Source organism: Brienomyrus brachyistius, chromosome 14 (assembly GCF_023856365.1).
Source record: "Brienomyrus brachyistius isolate T26 chromosome 14, BBRACH_0.4, whole genome shotgun sequence".
Taxonomy (NCBI): domain Eukaryota; kingdom Metazoa; phylum Chordata; class Actinopteri; order Osteoglossiformes; family Mormyridae; genus Brienomyrus; species Brienomyrus brachyistius.
In genome coordinates, this window is record NC_064546.1 from 15979256 (window position 1) to 15992214 (window position 12959).

Below are 12959 nucleotides of genomic sequence, written 5' to 3' on the forward strand. Positions count from 1 at the left end.
CCTAAGAAAAACAAAGGCATAAGCATTTTTTTTCTTTACGTATAAATATAAAGTTTTAATGGGAGTGTGGAATCTAGAAAAATAAGTTCACATAATTTCAGGATACAAACTGCCAACTCCAGCTTAAAAACTGCCAGTAGAGTTTGCAGGCATATTGCTCTTCTTTGGTGTGGTTAAATGGAGAAAGTTCATCATGGTGAGGGAACCGTTACCTATTCAGTGGAGAACGTACACCTTATTTACCAACAGAGGAACAGAAGGCACATGTCAGGCACAAGTCAGGACACACTGATGTCTCACCATGCAACGGAGCAGCAGGAAATTCCCCCCCCCCCCCAGGTAGAACACATCAGGCCAGATGGGCAGGACAAGGTCTGCGAATCAAGCATGCCTTTCCTCTCCCCAAAGCACTTCACAGTCAGACTCTTCTCAGAATAATTAAAAATAAAAAAAAACAAACATTTACATATGTGCTTGTTTCAGATTTTATACAATTAAAGGAGTGATAGCAATTAAAAACCAATTAAGACACTGTACCTCACTCTGGTACAGCTGCATGTTAAACCACGGCTCGGAGAGCTCCGACTACGTTGCAAGCGGTTATCACATGTGTATACAGGTCGCAGGGTCAAAGGTCAAGGGCCACTCAGTACATTCTACTGCACATGTGCAGTTGGTATAGTGCAAGTTGGCGACACATTTGAGAGATTCTGCTGCAGGGGGGGAGGGGGGGGAAGGCACATTTGTTTATGCATGATTGCAGCAGCAATATTCTTCACGGTAAGATTTGGTGACATTCTGGAAAGGCGGCTTGATAGCTAAGGCTGATAAACCACTGGATCACCTTAGAACACCAGACGACATACGACTCCTGTATTCCGTTTGCCGTGGCAAACACCCCGACGCTACACAAGCTTCTGAAAGATCTTGATGACAGTAGCTTCAGAGGGAGGGCTGGTCACATGCCCAGCACCTGCTTTTTCTAGACCTAATCCAGCAGGATGAGGCAAGCATCATTAGGGAGTGGTTGACGGCAAACCAGAATTTTTGTTCACATTCATGTAAGTACCTTATATAAAGCAGAGGGTGTACTTCTCTCTCTTTGGAAGAATCTATAGGTTTTGGTTGGAGCAAATTCCTTGAAGCAAACATAGGCTGAATGCATTCTTCTGAGCTGTGATTGTGTCACTGAGTGAAGGCACTGGCAAATAATTTAACACGCGAAATGGGAAATAAAACATACTGAAATAACACAGTCGCACACAAGTATCTACTGAGGTGGACAGGTCAAAGGTCACCTATGTCCTCATCCATTTGCACGTTTTGCAGCTTGACCAGTTCCTTTCCCTCCGCCTCCATCTCACTGCACATGACCCGTACGATGTCGCCCACGCCGGCCACACCCACTTTGTCCTCGGCAATTGACAGGAAGTTGCCGCTCAGGCTGGGGGTGAGTGGATGCGTGGCAGGGGGTAACGGGCTGTGGCTTCCATAGTCTGAGGGGAGCAGGTGATGGTGTGTCGGGGCAGTCTGGGCTGCCGGGGTGGAACTGACAGACAGCACAATATACCCCCCAGAATCAGAGTTGGAGGAACTGACAGGGGGTGCCTGGCTGGTGGGCGGGGCCTGGGTGCAGTTCAAGGGGGCAGAAGGGTAGCCAAGGGGGCTGCCATGGTCCAGGTGCAGCTCAGCTGGATAGGAAAAGGCCCCTCCCTCCAGGGGCTCCTGCTTAACTACACTGGCCATGCTGTGAAGCACCGTGGTGCTCTGGAGCGGAGCCAAGACCACCTTGTCCTGCTGCTGTTGTTGGAGTGGAAAGGAGTCAGTACTGCCTGGTGACCCGGCACCTGCGGGGGGGAGGGGGGTAAACGGTACAGCTCGCCATCAGCAATACCTCTTCGTGTAGCCCCCCCCACCCCCAATACACACTCACGTCCAACGGGAGGCAAGAGCGCTCAAATCAGACAGGTAGCAGAGGCCCTTTATGAATGAACTGCTTTGTTTAATCTGCACAGTCCCCATGCCATTCCATCACCCCACCCCCCCCCCCAACCCTGACTGAATCTCCCATACTGCCGAGCAGCAGATCAGACTCCTGGGGACCTGCGTCGGCCAATGGACTCCCGGCGGACGGGACGCTGACCAGCTCTCTCTCTGCCCTGCGTCTCACCCCCCCTGTCTCAGATACACCCACCCGGCACCCCACCCTGGGGTCACGCCGGTCACAACACAAAACAGTGCCGTTCAAAGGAAATTAACATTGTTCCAAAGTCTCATTTAGGAACCCGTGACCAAACCTCAATGCCCCCCCTCCTCTCTGGGACATGTATTTATTTAAATTTTAAGAAAGAAAAGGAAAACGTAATGTCTGTTCTGTGTCGGACTGCCCCATGTGGTTCTCTTAAATCAAACACCCGGCAGTGGGGAGTTTCAGGTTTTATGTGACTCGTAAATCAGATATTAAAAGAATGATGAATAAATGAGCACTGAGCTGAGGCTGGAAGAGGGCAGGCAAACCTGCCATTACAGACTCAGCTATAAAACGCAGAGATCTGCTGGCCTCGGTTCATCTGGGGGGCAGGAGAACAACAGAGGCCCCTGGCCTCTTGGCACCCTGCCCCCTTTGGCACTGAGCGTAACTGCAGTGCGACACAAACTATTGTACCCCTCTGCTGGCCAACCTCACCTGCAGCTAGGGCCTCTGTCAGCAGGCTCTGAGGAGGTGTGGGAAAACAGAAGACAACGCGTGTACTAGAAAATATACTAATTAGTGCCACCCTGGTTACTTGCTGGGGGGTCTATATCTGACCTAGTTAATCGTAATTGACTAATGGGCACAGATGACTTTATCTCAACACGTCCTGATGATGAGATAAGATCATGAGAGAGAGCTGGGCTCTATCTAAAATACTGTCCGTCTGCTAGAAGGCTGGGGTGGGGGTTGTGAAGGAGAACCTACCATGCGGAAGTGCTGTGGAGACCGGGGGCAGCTGCAGGACCGGGAGGCCCACACTGCAGCCATCGGCATCAGGCATGTGAAGCTGGCTGTAAGCGCTGGGTGGAAGGTGCCCGGCTGGGGAGGGCAGGCTCAGCACGGAGGACAGGCCGTTCTGCTGGGCCAGCGGCTGCACCGGTTCCAGCTTAATTTCTGAGCCACTGACACATCCAGGGAAAGCAGAGTAGGCCTGGGTGAAGCCCGGAACCATCCCGCTCAGCGCCTTTTCCTGGACGGATTGCAGCGACGCCTCCCCGTCCATGGAAGTCCGTAGAGGGTTGAAGGCCAGGGTCTGGGCACCCAGGTTGAGGCCATTGAATAGGACGCTGCCAGGGGCCTGGATGTAGGAACTACCGTTGTGGAAGACGGTGGCAGGGTTGCTGGTCACCAGGTTGCCGTTGAAGACCATGGCTCCGCTGGTGCTGGGGGGCATTTTAACGTTCCCGACCTGCTGGATGACTAGGCCGCCATCCAGGGCGGCACCCATAGGGATGGTGCCGAGAGCCAACGCCCCTTCGGGAGAGCTAGAGAGCGGGCGAGGGGACAGGTCGTCCTGGCCCTTGCTGGACTCATCTTCTGTGCTGTGATTACCATCAGATTCACTAGAAAGAGAGAAGAGGCACATAGATAAATGAAGGGTGAGGCTTTACTTTAACTGCACCTTCATAATGCATTCATAGAACAATCAGTGCGCCTATATAATGCATTCATAGAACATTCATAAGCAGCATAAAAGAATACGCAAGCATCCTGGCACACATTAACAGCTTTAAAATATATTAATACCAAATATTATATGATAACAACAAACATTATAATACTATAATGTTTGTTATTAATGTTTATTAAAGCTGCTGAAGTATTTAGGGTGTTACAGTATATTTCCAAGCTCCTTATGAATGTTTTGTGAATGCCTTATGAATACGTTATGAAGGTGCACTGAATGTTCTACAAAAGCATTATAAAGGCATCATGAAAGTGTAGTTAATGTGAAGTGTTTCCAAACAAAGTGTAGTGGGATTAAGGAGAAAAAGGAAGCAGTCCAAATGTGCACAAAGCACTCGTAAATAAAAGTATTCAAAATGGCAGGTAACCACTACGACGAGTATCCTGTGCAGTGACGCTGCATTGCTCCACAGATGGGCAGCACATTACTTACTTGTTTTTTAACAGCTTTTGTATTTTCTTTAATTAATCATGCATTCTATATTTGTGTTTAAAGTCTATGCAAGTACTCAGTATTCAGTTACCAATTCCGTGCTGTACCTGTGGTTCGTAAAATGTGTGAATTGTTTAAAGATTTCGAAGCAGCTGGAGAAACACCCAACATCCCATTCGAGCCAAGCTTAGAAATAACAGAACTCAAACACAGTCATACGAGCCCAGAAGTGGCAGGATAATTTAAAACACTTCAGCCACCATAGTTATCAGTAGTGAAATACTTCACAGCAGGGTCACCAGCTGCCAACATACTCCAGGCCAATTTATATATAAAAGTCGACTTCGCTAGAAATGACTAGACGGGAAATTGTTAAAAAAAAAAAAAAAAAAAAAAAACTTGAGAAAACATCAGGCCACCCCCAGCCAATCATGCCATAAATCGTCGTTAAACCCAATTTAAACTAAGAGAAATGCTACCATCCCGGTAGGAGATCCCGGCAAAAGGATGCATTTGGTGAGCAGTAACGTGCTGAGTCAAAAGGCTCTTCAACTTTTAGGGGTGGTGAAACCCGCACGTCAGAGACGTTTACCCCATGGTGAGCGGGCTGGATTACAACCCTCATATCTGTCAAAGTTAATCCCTTCCAGACCAGGAAGCCTGCGACCATCCGCGCCACCATTTGGCACAATAAACTACCCAGTGACAAATGCCCCCACTGCTTCTGCACAAATGGCCCTGTCTTCCGTCGGGGGAACACCGCCAATTCCAACAATTTTCTGTAAATCCACATAACAAAATACGACCAAATAAAATTATACAGTGGAATTATTCACATTTGCAATTATATATAGTTAAAATTATTGCTTATTAAGGTAGGCTATAATATTAAAATACAATTAAGCAGACGGATCTTTTTCACACCATAAATTTTGTCGATGAGTTAAACAGCTGAAGATCCGTCACAGAAACCAACGCAAAGGCGTTAAACAAAAAATAGGTGCCAGACTCGGCAGCTCCCGCTTTATCTGCCCGGGTAATTCCCTTCGCAGATATACAGGTGGGGTACGATCGTCTTGCTCTTTTGCTCCAGAGAAGCGCTGCCAGTTTTAGCCACCGACGGCGGATAGTCAAACAGAAGAACAATTCTAAGCTGCTTTGACTCCCCTCTCTGTTTTCTCACACGGGACGTTCAGTTTATTACAAAAACGTCCTTCAGAATCAGAATGCCTTTGAGCAGTTTAATGACATCAGTCTATGGGGGAGGGGGACTGTCTACCGAAGAGGTCACCTCCACCAGGTGCGTGCGAGTGTTATTTTCAGAGAATGGGGGGGGGGGAAAAGCTCGGGAGAGGCAGAGAGAATGTCGCTTTGCAAAGGGCGCCCGCAAATCTTTTAATGAACTACTGAAGGGTGGTTTTCCGATCCCTCCCAGTTAAGAGGAAAAGTAAACAGCCTAAGTGATTTATGTGGTGAGCCAAAGCAGGGTATTCAATGGATTCTAAACACACTCCCAAAGTAAACACACATACACACACACACGGTAAAACAATAGGTCGTGGAAATGTTAATGTCGATTGAACAGCCTACCCTTAAAGTTGTAAAAATAAATAATAGCCCATATACTTCAGGTCAGTTGAAATGGGGACAAATGGGTATTATATTGGTGACAGATTCAAATAGGTCTAAAATGACGAAAATAAAACTAAATATTTAAACGAAATCTCGCCATCAGTTTAGACTACCTATAAAAGTTCAGTATAGTTATTCTTGCAGTTAATATTTTGTGTTATAACTCCGGTGCAGCTTTTGTACGTGTGTTCAAATTACAAATGAAACTTGACCTGAATGGGGACAGCTTCATATTTCAAAACATTAGCGCCGGGCACCCGGCACACTATTCCTTTGGGTTTAACTCTGTAAATGATTAACGATGTCAATTCATAAAGCAGCACACACTATGGACAGCAGGTATCAAGCCGAACCGACCGGGCAAGTAGCAGCTCCAGGTGAAACACACGCAGTACCGCAAACGAAGTCCCGCAGACTGTATAACAATTTACTGTTAAACCAATACCCGGAATTATTAATTTTGGCATTTAAAAACATCAAACTTTTGCGCATCATTGCAAAACTAAACGCTAAACACAAAGTGATATACCGTGAAAACTCACCTTTTTGACTGCGCTTCAGAAGGATTCCTATCCCTCTGTCTGCGATTTTTAAACCAGTTGCTAACCTGAGTCAGGGAAAGCCCTGTGATTTTGGCCAGATTGCGCTTCTCGGCAGGAGAGGGGTACCTATTCTGCTTGTATAATTCTTTCAGCGCGTTCCTGGACCGTTCTTTAAAACAGTACACCGTCTCTTCCCCGTCCCAGATAGTTCGAGGCAGCGGGTATTTCCTACGAAGGCGATATTTGTCCACTGCACCGAGGGGTCTCCCTCGAGCCTTCTCCGCCTCACTGTACCGTGCCTTGTACCAAAGGTCCTGCAGCGAAGAGTGATTGGACGGGCTGAAGCTGTGGTTCTCTAGAATACTATACAGTTCCTGATACCGAGCTTGATGGAAAGCCACCAGAGCTTGTGCTTTTAAAATGCTCTCGTTGCCACGTAGTAAGTCACTCTGTGGTAAGGACCATAAAAACCTGGATAGGCGATCCACGTTGCCCCCCTGCTGCAGCGCTTCGCAGACGCACGCCACTTGCTCCGGTGAAAAGGCTAGTGAGGAGGGAGCGCTCACGAGAAGTTCACTATGGACTGCATCTGCAGCTGAAGTCGCATGCTCCATAGACAACTCCGCAGTATCCAAGGCTAGGAGCTTAATGCTTCCCCGTTTATCTGCCGTAACATTCTCCTTCTTTATTTCATTTGTAATTATGACCTCGCTTGAGGAAGAAGACATTTTTTAATGCTTCCTGGTAAGTCACTCCTCCTGGTTTCGGCAGTCTTCAGCCGATCAGGTTTCTGCTTGCCATACAAGCGCGATCAGATATCTGGCGACAGCTGTGAACGGACAAGTCTTTCTTCTCCCCTGGTTGTAATGTGAATTTTACTCGGCAAACTGTAGCAGGAAGGGGGCAATAGGGTCTGCTTGCAGGAGTGCAGTCTTATTGGCCACACAAGGCTCTGCGGGGGAGGAGCGAGCGAGATCTCAGGCAAATGTTTTCACTCAGACTGTCGGTCAAATACTGCGCACAATGGCTTACCTGCGCAAGGTGAACTGACCGCGGCTACAGAGCCGACGGCTCCTTTGTCCGCAGCGTTGCGCGCTGTTATTGCTGCTCTGCGTAAGCAGTAATCCTCCACCTTTCACATACCAAAAACAGGAAAAAAATCATTGACCAATACCACAAATATAACAAACAAATCGAACGAACTATTTGGAGAATCTCATTCGTATTTTCAAATGAAACCACAAAATAATACGCGAGATAAAACATAATGACCATGACAATTATTCGTTTCTGCATTATTATGCTTCATTTTAACTATAGCAGCATATATGATATTTATGCATAGTCATGATATTATTTATATCGCACTTGACACCTGCTTTAAAGTTAAGTACTGTTTCCGAAGAGGCTGCATATTGCAATTATTTCCCAAAACAAGTGTTGCAAGAACACTTGTATTGTTGCTCCAGAACAAGTGTTGCAAAAACTGTATTGTTGGATAAAACGTGTAAGAGTCAGGTCAGTAGAATGAATTCTAAAGGTGCCGATACGCTGGGCAACTTTTTGAGCGATATTAACTGCCCAGGCACTTTCCCATTGATACTGGGCAACAAATATCTATTTGAAAAACTTTAATAGGAAGTGAGAAACATTTCGCGATCATCCTGATCCAGATGAGTTGCCCTTTGTCTCACCTGGTTAGCAGCTGCCCGGAAACAGAGCTCAAAAAGTTCTTCTGTCTACCATCATCTTTAGTCTTCAACTTAACCAGATATCGCTTAGACGTGTATTCAGCTATATAACATAAAGCGACACATTTCTTTAAAAAGGATACCGGTTATGCACACCCTTCGGATGAAAGAGTCTATAAAGCCGTGACAAAAACTACAAGAAAGCATATGTATGAATGTATACGTGTCTAGGATTCTGTCCTATCTTTGTCATACGGCAGCCTATATTGACTATGTATACTATTTACGTAACGACAGGAAAAAACGTCTTTATATAGTGACATATTTATGATAAACAAAACTGGGTCGCTTAAATGAAAATGCACCACACATTTTTTTGTTACTCGTGCCAGTTACTGAATTTATTGTTTACGATCAAACGTTGAGAAACGCTGCGTATGATAAATGCACTGTGCGAAGTCATAGGAACGAAAAACTAGGAACGATTCATCCTTCCGTGTTTGTTGCACGGAATTTTTATGCAGAGAAACCGTTATTCGAGTCTCATTGGCGATTTGTTAATAGACGTATAGCGAAAATATTAGGTGTACGAAGGGATAAAATATACGGTTACTGCAAATATGGATGATCAGGGGTGTCCACGATGCAAGACAACTAAATACAGGAACCCATCACTGAAACTGATGGTGAATGTCTGCGGTCACACGCTGTAAGTGTGTGTAAGCTTTTAACGTAACGTTCCAATACGGCTAAGTTTTGTGTAGCAGCAATTTCAGTAGTTTATAATGTTTTGCTTAATATGCTTTCTCACGTTTTCATCACTTATTGTAAACAAATACCTCGTCTCCAATTCAGTCGTATATGTGGTAGGTACTAATAATGTAGTGCTTGCAAGTATCGTTAGCTTACTACGTGCGTGTGATAAAATTGTCACCAGTCCTTAAACCCACTAAAACATTATCTTAATATGTATATAAGGAGTATATCCAAAGTAGTGTTGAAACATCAGTCACCTGCCACGTTCAGTGTAGTGAAAATGTTGTAGCACAAAGCTGGTTATCTTTATGTGCATTTCTCTTCATACTTGAACCACATGTAAATTTACAGAAAGCTCTGCTGGTTGCATTTAACGCTGGGTGCTATGTTCATGGTGGGAGACGACATGTCGATCCAGAATTAGTTTTTGTATAATGCGTGACTTGGCTGCTAAGAACGTAAACGTAACCCCCCCACCCCCCCCCCAAAAAAAAAAAAAAAAAAACGGAGCCACTGTCCACTCTGGTAATTAAGTCCCCATGTTTTGGGCCGTTATAGGTTTATATAGTTTTCATATTAACCCAAGCGGTTAATGTCTTTCTCCTGGAAATATTCAGCTAGCCCTTATATTCATTCTCGTGCCCTCTGGATGTCCTTGTTGATATGTGCCTTTCCACTATTACTCTGACTGTATCCTCTCTTTGTGATCTACCTGTCTGCCATGCCATTAACATCATTCTGTCTGAATCTGCATCTGCTTAGCTGACAACTGACGAATCGTCTGAAGCTCTTCCAGTTTAGGGTGCGGTATGGGATGGCTGACATCTAAAATTAAACGGACTGTGCCCTTGCTGTAACCGCCCCTCTTTGTCTATTACCTCCGCACAATGACATGCCCATATGTCCTTTTGGTATTTTGGCCCATAATGGCAGCAAATACACTTAACTGGTACTGATTGTAAGACAGGGTTTTGAGAGTTATTTGTAAGAATCTCACTTTGTTGCCCTTTCTGTGTTCAGGCTCCTGTTCATAAGATAAGATAGGAAAAAACTTTATTTATCCCGAGGGAAATTCTTTTGTCATATACATGGTCAGTGCAACAAGAGGAATCATGCACTCTGTTCTCAAGCAAGAACTAGTGTGCATTCTCTCCTGTCTTTACGCTGGTTTCTGTTGCGAGTTTCTGTGTGTGTGCACGGGTTTGCGTATATGTGCACATATTCGTGTGCATGTGTGTGTTTTCTTGTGTGGGTATGGAGGGTGGTGTCCAGCCTGCAGGGTCTCTGGTGTGCTGAGCTTAGCCACAGTTTCTTTATCACCTTGCTGACAGCTGCAGATGAGAAGATTATAGCTGGCCAACTGAGGATGGAGACCAGGCCCCGCCTATAGATAAGCTGCTCACCTGTGGGAACAGCCCGAGGGGGCCTTTTTGCTTCAGGATACTGATAGGCAGTGTGAGGGATACAGTGTGTACTGACTAATGTAATATCCTCCAGGTACTTTGGGGCTTTTGAAGGTGCGAGGCACTGTACAGTGGAGGAGGTGCTTTACACATACACACACCCACACACACACCCAATGCTCCCGAGGTAGACTGTATAGTAAGAGAGCTGATTAAGCACTGCTGTGCATCTACCCCGTGACTAATGTTTCCCTCACAGGCACCCGTTTGTTCATTTGCTCTCCTCTTGTGACATGCGTACTGCCTCTGGAGAAACAGAGAGAGGCGGAACACACCACACCATGTAAGGTAATGCTAGGCATATGCTCCATGCTGTCCACTTCAATTGGCTCTTTGTGGGTCCTTAGGGGACATTTCAGGGGGTTCCATATGTTGGGCCCGATGGACCCTCCTGAAGCCTGGGGCTAGAGTGGAACATCTGCCCCACTGCTTCAGCACAAAGGAGCCTTGCTTCCATCAGCCAGCCCCTGCCTATGCTTCACTTGCCAGAGGGGAACGAGGGTGGGCCTGTCTCAGTACCCCCTTGTGTGTGTGAACAGGTGCCTGTGTACTGGTCCATTCCAGTTTGTGATTTGCTGAGGAGGAATGAAGGTCATCCCTCCTGTTGTCTCAGTTCATCTCAGCTTTGGTGTCTTTATTGTAGTCTTATTCAGCCATATAAAACTGATGTGGTTACTTACTGTCAAATTTTTTTATAACGTTTTACAGAGTAGCTTCTCACGCCTGTAGGTCGGACATATGAGGGCATATGAGTTGATGCTAAACTTTTGGAATTAAGTGGTATAGGATTAACTAGGTTAGTGAATTGTCCATTCTCTTCATTTCCTATTGCTCTTCATGTGAGGGAGATAAATGCTGTTTGTACTGTCATTAAAGTTCACCGTAGGATTTAGAGTGATTGATGTTTAATGCAAAGGTGTGTTGCGTTGCCCTGGGGATGGTTGTTTGAGCGCTTTGGCTCTCTGCGTTTTTAGTGGCTTCGTATTGGTGGGTGTCAGTAATTAGTGGTAAGCATTGTTACCACTGTCCATCAGTCAGAACCTCCTCCCCACTAATGACAGCTGTAGGAGACAGACAGCGTTGTCTGATTGTCTCCATGGTGATCTCCTTCAAACCCCTTAAATTCATAGTGATTGTTTGTTTCCTCCAATACATGTGGTGGATCATCCAACTCCCTGAAACAGTATTGAAAGTTCTTGACATGTGTTATTTCAGTTTAACCTGGCGTTTGGTAATAACTTCATTTATGAGTTGACATTGCTTTCACCAGAAAATGCTTCACCTTAAGTACTGATTCTTCTTCTAAAAACTGCCCAGCTACATGTTAAATCACCACACTTTATATTTGCGCTTTTGAGGAGTGACAATTGTGGCATCATTCATTTCTGCTAGCCTGTATTACTGAAAGGGCTTACCTTGAGTATTCCTTAAATGCTATAAGGTGAGTCTCGCTGTTCCTCCTCTTTAGGTCTGTTTCGGAGGTTGGTTCTGGAAGCATGGCACCTCTAAAAGCATCTCCGGTGTCCATATGATTGATGAGGGCTTTAATAATATAGCTGAAAAGTAAGAATGAGACATTACTGACAACTACATTGTCAGTAAGATGATAGCCTCATAATTGTTTGCGTTTCAGTAAGTGTTTCGATACGTACGAGGTAGTTTGCGTATGTCCCCGATGCACATTGGTATGCATTTTTAAAAGTGCGTTTTCCTGTTAAACAGGTGTGAAAGCTGTGTGGATATGCTCTTTGTGCGTGGCTCGGGGAACTGCGTGCAGTGCGAGACACCCCTTAGGAAAAGTAACTTCCGTGTGCAACTCTTCGAGGACCCAGCCGTGGACAAGGAGGTGGAAATCCGAAAAAAAGTACTGAAGATGTAAGTTTTGGGGAAAAGGGGGTTCAGGGCTGGGTGGGACTGTATTCCTCTCACCTGTTAAGCTGCCTTTGTTTTGGTAATGAGGGTTGTGTGTTTTGTAAACAAACTCCTCCCTCAGTGGCCCCCCAGGTGTGGCAGAGCCCTGCAGACTGTAAACAGCAGCGGAGGTTCTTTACCTGCCAGATTCCCCTCCCTCCCCACCCTGGCCTTTCTCATCTGCTTCCTGTTATTGTAGGTGGCACATTGCCAGGGATGGGCAGCTCAAAGCCGTGCCTTATTTACCTTTGCCATACATGAAAGGGCAAAATATAGGCAGGGGAATAGTTCTACCCATTCTTTGATAAAGATTGTGTCACTAAGGAAAAGGTGAACCTAAGGACAATTGGAAGGGCTCACATTTTTCACAGTAGAATAACTATTACAGACCAGCAGCTTGCATTCTGCCCGTATTTGTTTGTTCTCTACCTCTTTTAGCAGATCCAACTGGTGTGGTTAGATTTTTGTGGTTTCCTTAATTCTTCATCACCCTAATTAAACAAAGCACTGCACTTTCTGCCTTTACTGTATTAGAATCTTTGCTGGATGTTGGATGATTACGATGGCATTTGGCCTTGTTTTAATGTTCAGGCCTAATACCAGCTTTGTCCTGTGCAGCTACAATAAGAGGGACACGGACTTCTCCAGCCTGAACGAATATAATGATTACCTGGAGCAAGTGGAGGATATTGGTGAGCTTCTGCTTCATGTTTCCTGCTTCCCAAGATTACCTAACACTATGCTGTCTATAGTTACTTTCACCACTGGACCAAAAGCATTTGTGCATTCGTAATGGGGTTGCAGAATTTT

The 12959-nt window shown here is 45.5% G+C and overlaps 2 protein-coding genes across 3 annotated transcripts in view; one reads left to right on the forward strand and one right to left on the reverse strand.

The window, feature by feature from the left end:
- six4a (SIX homeobox 4a) lies at positions 1 to 7251 on the reverse strand. The gene is made up of 3 exons (XM_048975446.1): positions 6329 to 7251; positions 2960 to 3597; positions 1 to 1847 (listed from the first exon to the last, which is right to left on the reverse strand). The coding sequence occupies exons 1-3, from the start codon at positions 7054 to 7056 to the stop codon at positions 1288 to 1290; spliced, it is 1926 nt and encodes a 641-aa protein (XP_048831403.1). The 5' UTR covers positions 7057 to 7251; the 3' UTR covers positions 1 to 1287.
- mnat1 (MNAT1 component of CDK activating kinase) overlaps positions 6949 to 12959 on the forward strand; it is a 25602-nt gene continuing 19591 nt past the window's right edge. The window contains exons 1-3 of one of the 2 annotated variants that reach the window (XM_048975459.1): positions 6949 to 7072; positions 11961 to 12113; positions 12768 to 12841. In XM_048975459.1, coding sequence (XP_048831416.1) covers positions 11980 to 12113; positions 12768 to 12841 — 208 coding nt within the window. In that variant the 5' untranslated portion in view covers positions 6949 to 7072; positions 11961 to 11979. Of the gene's footprint in view, positions 7073 to 8513; positions 8729 to 11960; positions 12114 to 12767; positions 12842 to 12959 lie in introns of those variants that run through there. The other variant, XM_048975458.1, reaches the window with a different exon arrangement.

Coding starts and splice junctions, on each gene's coding strand:
- six4a (XM_048975446.1), bottom strand. CDS start 7,056: ATGTCTTCTTCCTCAAGCGAGGTCATAATTACAAATGAAATAAAGAAG. Junction 3,598..6,328: donor TCTGAAGCGCAGTCAAAAAG/GTGAGTTTTCAC, acceptor CTCTCTTTCTAG/TGAATCTGATGGTAATCACA. Junction 1,848..2,959: donor CTCCACAGCACTTCCGCATG/GTAGGTTCTCCT, acceptor TCCCCCCCGCAG/GTGCCGGGTCACCAGGCAGT.